The sequence below is a fragment of the Carassius auratus genome, chromosome 21, assembly GCF_003368295.1.
Source record: "Carassius auratus strain Wakin chromosome 21, ASM336829v1, whole genome shotgun sequence".
NCBI lineage: Eukaryota > Metazoa > Chordata > Actinopteri > Cypriniformes > Cyprinidae > Carassius > Carassius auratus.
In genome coordinates, this window is record NC_039263.1 from 674,654 (window position 1) to 680,963 (window position 6,310).

At 36.5% G+C, this 6,310-nt stretch overlaps 1 protein-coding gene across 1 annotated transcript; it reads right to left on the minus strand.

Moving 5' to 3' along the window:
• Positions 1–476: 476 nt before the first annotated feature.
• Positions 477–3,283, minus strand: cryba1b (crystallin, beta A1b). Its single transcript, XM_026195381.1, has 6 exons — positions 3,193–3,283; positions 2,975–3,047; positions 2,716–2,834; positions 2,485–2,626; positions 1,334–1,476; positions 477–1,127 (listed from the first exon to the last, which is right to left on the minus strand). The coding sequence occupies exons 2-6, from the start codon at positions 3,017–3,019 to the stop codon at positions 980–982; spliced, it is 597 nt and encodes a 198-aa protein (XP_026051166.1). The 5' UTR covers positions 3,020–3,047; positions 3,193–3,283; the 3' UTR covers positions 477–979.
• Between the last annotated feature and the right edge of the window lie 3,027 nt (positions 3,284–6,310).

Below are 6,310 nucleotides of genomic sequence, written 5' to 3' on the forward strand. Positions count from 1 at the left end.
ACACACACACACACACACACACACACACACACACACACACACACATTTAGAATGTTTTTTTACATTACCACCTGCCTATTTCATTTCAGTCATTTTATATGTTGATAAAGTAGCATCTGAAAGGTGATTTAGTGGATTACATTTGGATGACGTCATTAAATCAATGATAAACCGACTTAAACTGGCAAATTGAGTGTATACTATTGTACTCTTGCATTATTATCACACTATTTTCCTGTTTATTTCTGTAAAGCTGCTTTGACACAATCTGTATTATATAAAATGCTATAAAGGTGACTTGACTTATATTTAATGTAATTAAACAACATATCATTGAATTAGAGGCCCATCTGTTGCCATGTGAGTACAATAGGCTGTTCTTGTTGTTTTAATATAAATTCTGAGACATATCTTTTCATTTCAAATTTTAATGTTAGACAATTCATTACACCTTTTTTTTTTGTAAATGACTGATGTGAGAGTTCAGGGTTTGTTTTAATGTTCATTTCAGGTCAGGAAAGATCCACACGCCACAGTCAGCTGATATCAATTACTCCGTTTTTTTTTTTTTTTTGTATGTCTCTTTAGATTTTATGCTCATGTTCTTTATTCATCAAATATCATACAGAAGTTGACCATGGAAACTGCAACGGCTTTGATCATGATGATCAAGTCATGACGAAAGAAGAGCAACGCTCCCATCTTCTCACCGCACCACGTCCGTTCTGCTGTCATCATACAGGACTTTTTTCTTCTCAACATTCCTGCCGTCAATAGTTTGTCTTTCTTTCCTCATGTAGTGGGTAAAAAACATGCTGTAGACTTGATACATTAGTGTAGCACCAGTATACCAGCCTGCCGTCCGGGTCAACAAACCATCTTGCAAGGCTGGGAACAGAGGGATGAAGGAAGTGGAAGTTTGAAGGGCTCAGAAGGAGGAAGAAGGGAGGGAAGAGGGGAAGGACACAGCTGGTTCCTCTTAATGCTGGATTCTACGGATAGACTGGATCTGAGGGGTCTGAGCGTGGCAGCCATACTCCCTGTAGTGCCTGTACTCGCCTCCATGGCAGTCACTCTCCATAATGTACTGATAACCACGGTAACCGGGATACTGGTAGCATACCCAGCTAGAGAAATGGGGACAGAGAGGCGGCATGTTACCATGGAGGCCAAGTGGAGCGTTTGATTTCTCCAACATTGACGAATGCAGTGATGAATACACTGACGTCAGGCTTTTTCAGATACAGATCAAAAGCAGCATAAGGGAAGAAACCAGAAAACCAGCCTACGTAGTGATCAGGTGATTAAAATCCCTTCAGGCAATCGTACTTACGCGCCACTCATGACTTGGATGGAGCCGACCTCGTTGTTGCACCATCCCATAGCCTGCAGGGAGGGGTAGTCATTGCACACCTCCCACTGCCTTCCGGTCATGTTCTCACACTCGAAAAGCGTCATACGGCTATCACTGTGCATCTGTTTCAGAATGAGGAAAGATAGACATACAACTTGTTGAATGCCGTGTTGAGTGAAAATCTAATCTGAAGACCTGGTTCCCTTTACGTTCATGGCTTGCATTTTGAATTAAACTGGCCCCATCTCACAGGATGTTGAACTGGAATAAATTAAACTGCAAATGGAAACTGAATTTACCAATTAGTCAAGCACAACAAAACTGACAATATTTTGGATTCTAGGAAATGTTCTTCAACCATGACCCATAAAATGACCATGAAAATAAAAGTTAAAATAATTAAATCTACAATAAAATAAGAATTAAATAATTTAATCTAAATCTAAATCTATCTTATAATTATATCTTATATAAATCATATATATATACATTTACATTTACATTTTAAATAAATATTTTAAATGAATATTTAGAATGTTTTGATTATACACTGTTTGTATGGTAACTTATGTAAATGATCTAAATAAATAAATAGATAAATTATATTTATATTTGATTATTTATAGCTTTGCAACGAATATTTTAGACTTATTTTTCTAATATATCGCATTATGCCCCTTTGTTTATGATAGCATAAATGTAGAAATTTTGTAAATAAATAAATAAATGTAGCATTTCCGACACTGATTATTAATATTTTATATACAGGTGATTGATATTTTATTATTTATTATTTTAATATTTCTTATTATACCCCTGGTGTAAACGCAAGTAAAAAAAGTTATAATGTAAATAAATAAATAAACATTTAGCTTTTCAGACGTTGATTATTAGTATATTAACATTCTTACATTATTATTATTATTTTTAACAATTTAGGCTTATATTTCTAATATTTCTATTAATTCTATTTTAATTATGCTTTATGCAATTTGTTTGCTAGTTCAATTCAAATTCAATTTATTATTCTCAATTTTATGCCATGTGTCTACAACTATGTCAAAAAATGTGAATGTGTTGAGAAATGGTGTGGATCAGAGTGTGTCCCGGGTGCAGATGGTCTCACTCACAGCAGAATAGATGGGGCGGAAGGACATCATCCTCTCAATGCGATAGGCATTGTTGCCACTCCAGGCCTCCCAGCAAGGGTAATCTCCCTTCTCCAGGATGAACTGCTGGCCATTGAAGGTAGAGTGCTCAAAACCTACCCAGCTAGAGTCAGAAGAAACGATTAGGAGACAGGGCTTGAAAGAGGAAAAGAGATTTACTCTAGTAAATTGAGGATGCTTGCTTTTACTCACACGCCACACTCCACCTTCAGGGAGCGGACAGTCTCCATTCCGTACTCCATGATGTTCTGGCAACAAGCGGTGAATTCACAACGTCTGCCCTGGAAATGCTCCTGATCATAAACAGTTATCTGGAAAAGAAAGAAATATGTAAATACACACAAATATCTTTAGTTCAACATGTGGTTAGTGATGATTTAATTAGATACCCATTTAATTTGTAACATTTAACATTTTTTCTTCAAAATAAAATCAAATAAAATCTCTTCACCTTCCATGGTCCCATGGGCATTGACATAGGGTTTGTCAGAGCCATTGTTTCAGATATCTCAGCGCTGACTGACCTGCATGCAAGGAATCATGTCAGAAACATTGTTCAACATCTGTAAAATTCTATACATGATGATCACTTTTCATACATTTCTATTTTCACTAACTTGTCCTACTGTGAGAAAAATCAACAACAAAATCAACAGAACAAGTGTTTACCCAATAGAATGAGCTGTATGCGTTGAGGGGAATCCACCACGCGGTCTTCTGCTCAGGCATCTGTGGGGCTATTTATACAGACGCCGCTTCATTGGGGCTCCCTGACTCACAGACCCGGCTGCTGTCAGCATTTTGCTTTGGATGCCTTTTGTTTCTGACCTGAGCTGTAGGCCTTTCTTTCCTCCACATACTCTTTACAATGAAGTGAGCAGCGTACGGCCATCTCTTGTGCTCCCTGATGATCACCTCACTTTTACTCTATAAAGGTAGCAATGCATACCAGTATCTGAATTTAGTTCATATTTATGTGAATTACATAACGGGTTATTTACTGTAACTCGAGATTGTCATTTCAGGCGTTTTCGAATTTGAATCGAAGACATCTTTGCGACAATATTTTTTATATTCTTTACAGAGATTAAAACAGCTTTGAAATATATTTCCTTTGCCTGCGATATTTAAAATGCCTGCAATGAAATGACAATAATCTTAACAATGATGAATATTTATATTTCATCTGAGTGCAAAGTTCAAGCCTCTGCTGACATGTTTTCTGGGGTTTGGTCAGATCACGGAGGTGATGTCTGATTAATGCAATGAGTAACGTGGATGAGTTTCTGGCCCATAAATGAAAAACATGGCAATGCAGATGCTAATATGAATCAGTGTGGTTCATAAAGCGATGAAGCGGATACTGCTTGACTTTAAATACAGACAAATATAATATTACAGCACCTGAAATGTCTTAAAACTACTGTGTTCCAACAAAACTTAGATTAAATTCAGGAACAATTCATGGATTTTTAGATAAACGTTGTACTAGTAGACATTTACAGTGAAAAAAAAACGCTGTAGTTTTTTTAAACTAAATTTCTGGTTAAAAAATGATTTTTATTTACAGTGTATAGATCTGAACATTTCAGTCTGAGTGATTTGAACTGAACTGAACAGCATTCATTGTGAAATGACTTCTGATGTTCAGCTCACGACCTCGACCCAGGTCTCTTTGCAAAACAATGGCCGTACAAAGACTGCAGTCAGCACATTGTTGTCCAGGGTGGAGGTGTGTGTGTCGAATGTGTGTGACGTGTGTATCTGTTAAGCTCTGTTTGTGTGTGTGTGTGTGTGTGTCAAATGTAGTTCTTGTGTGTAAAAATGTCTGTATGTGCATGTGTGTGTGTGTGTGTGTGGATTTCTGCTGATGAGAGCAGCCACAATGTGAAGACAAAGAGACAAGCCAGCTCAGCAGGGTAATGAGATGAAATGAGTGTGTCCTCTTCTACAAACATACACACTCTCAGTCATGTTATTAATAAACTCACCTCTGTATGACCATTACTGTAATATAACTGTGTTGCTGATGACATTTGTTCATGCTTTTGTTCTATCTTTTAAGCTATAAAGGATTAATTATATCTTAGTTTTGCATCATAATGTAATATAATAGGCTATAATATCACAAAGCAAAACTATATTGGTTAAAAGGGAGTTCTTTGAATTATCTGAAGATGGTAAAATTTCATTCGAGAACATTATTATATAATTTGGTGATCATTTTTAAAGCAAACCAAAACCATGAAAATACAAGGTCTTATAATTGTATTATTTGCTGAATTGGCTACTTTAATTATTATTTTATTCTTCATCGTGTTTAGAAATCAGTGTCTCATTCTCTGCAGGCACGTGCACAGGTAGGGCTCAACCTGTGCAGAGCACATGCCCTTTTTGCCCTTACACTCCAAAGTGCCCTTTTTTTGGTGGTGTTTTTAAAAAAAAATTTATCAATGCTATTGGTCACCCTTTACATCTGTCTGTCTGTTTCAAAAATATTTAGCAAATGAAAGTTCTTAAAACGAGCTTGTGTAAATCTTATTCGATCCTCAAGCGGTCAATAAGCTGATAACTCCGCCCCCTCTATATTCATTGAATCAACTGAAGTTCCACATCAGCCGCACAGTAGACAACAGCTGAGCTGAACAAAGTTTTGCGAAGGGTAAATAAATATCTTGTTGTTTGAATAAGTACTACTAAACACTATGTCTATAAAGGCTCGTATTTTATTTATTTGATGTCTGTCTGACTGACTGAGACATGTGGGGTGTCGCCTGAGAGAGGGGGCTAGCATTTGCCATCTAGTCATAGCCAATATATAGCCAACACTTAAATAGCCTGTGCATACAGTAGCATTTAATCTTTTATAAAATGCGATTTTGGCCAAATGCATTTTACCACAGGAAAAACCGAGCGCCCCGTCTATATAGCTACAAAAACTAGTTTGTAACCTGTAGATTAAAGTGTAATGTGATGCCGGTGTTCTGTCGATTTGTCCTACGCTGTCAGATTTTCCTACCTCCCACCAAAACAGTGGGTAATACAATTCCACAACGAAAATTCTACTGTAAAGTTATGGTTTATTAACGTCTACACCTACCACAACCCTATCATACCCTTACAGTACTGCAAATACAGTAATTATGTGTTATATTCGCGGTTGTAGCTAAAAGGGATACAGTTACAGGAAACCAACAATAAATAATATTTTCTACCAATTAGATTGCGTTTTTGTTAAAGTCTACACCTACCCCAGCCCTAAACCTACCCTTACAGTAATGCAGATACATTAAATATCTTGTTTAGCATGAGACAAATGACGCGATATTGATGTGCGCGTGCGCAGTAAACCCGCGTAGGAAAATCTGACAGGGTAGGATAAAATGTCAGGACACCGGCAGCGGCAGGCACCGTCGCCGTTTTAATGACGGACAAAAAAAAATTCACATTTGCACACATTCGCTGGTCAAAAACTATATACCTAGATAACATTTATAAAATATATTTCTAAGAAATTTCTTCTTTGATTTATGATTGCTGATACACTTAATTTATTAACATTTAAGCTAATCATGTTTTGGTATACTCTCCGTTTGTCCTCACATGTATAAAATGTAGTAAAACATGGTAGGCGGATACATGTTGGATATGTTATAGTAACGGTATGGCTATAGTTTCTTATAATCTGGAATTGAGTTGGACATAATTAAATTATATTTCAAAAAAGTTTGTCAAAAATACTTGACTCATTGCTCACCTTCCCCTCTTCTCAATGTCATTCATAATC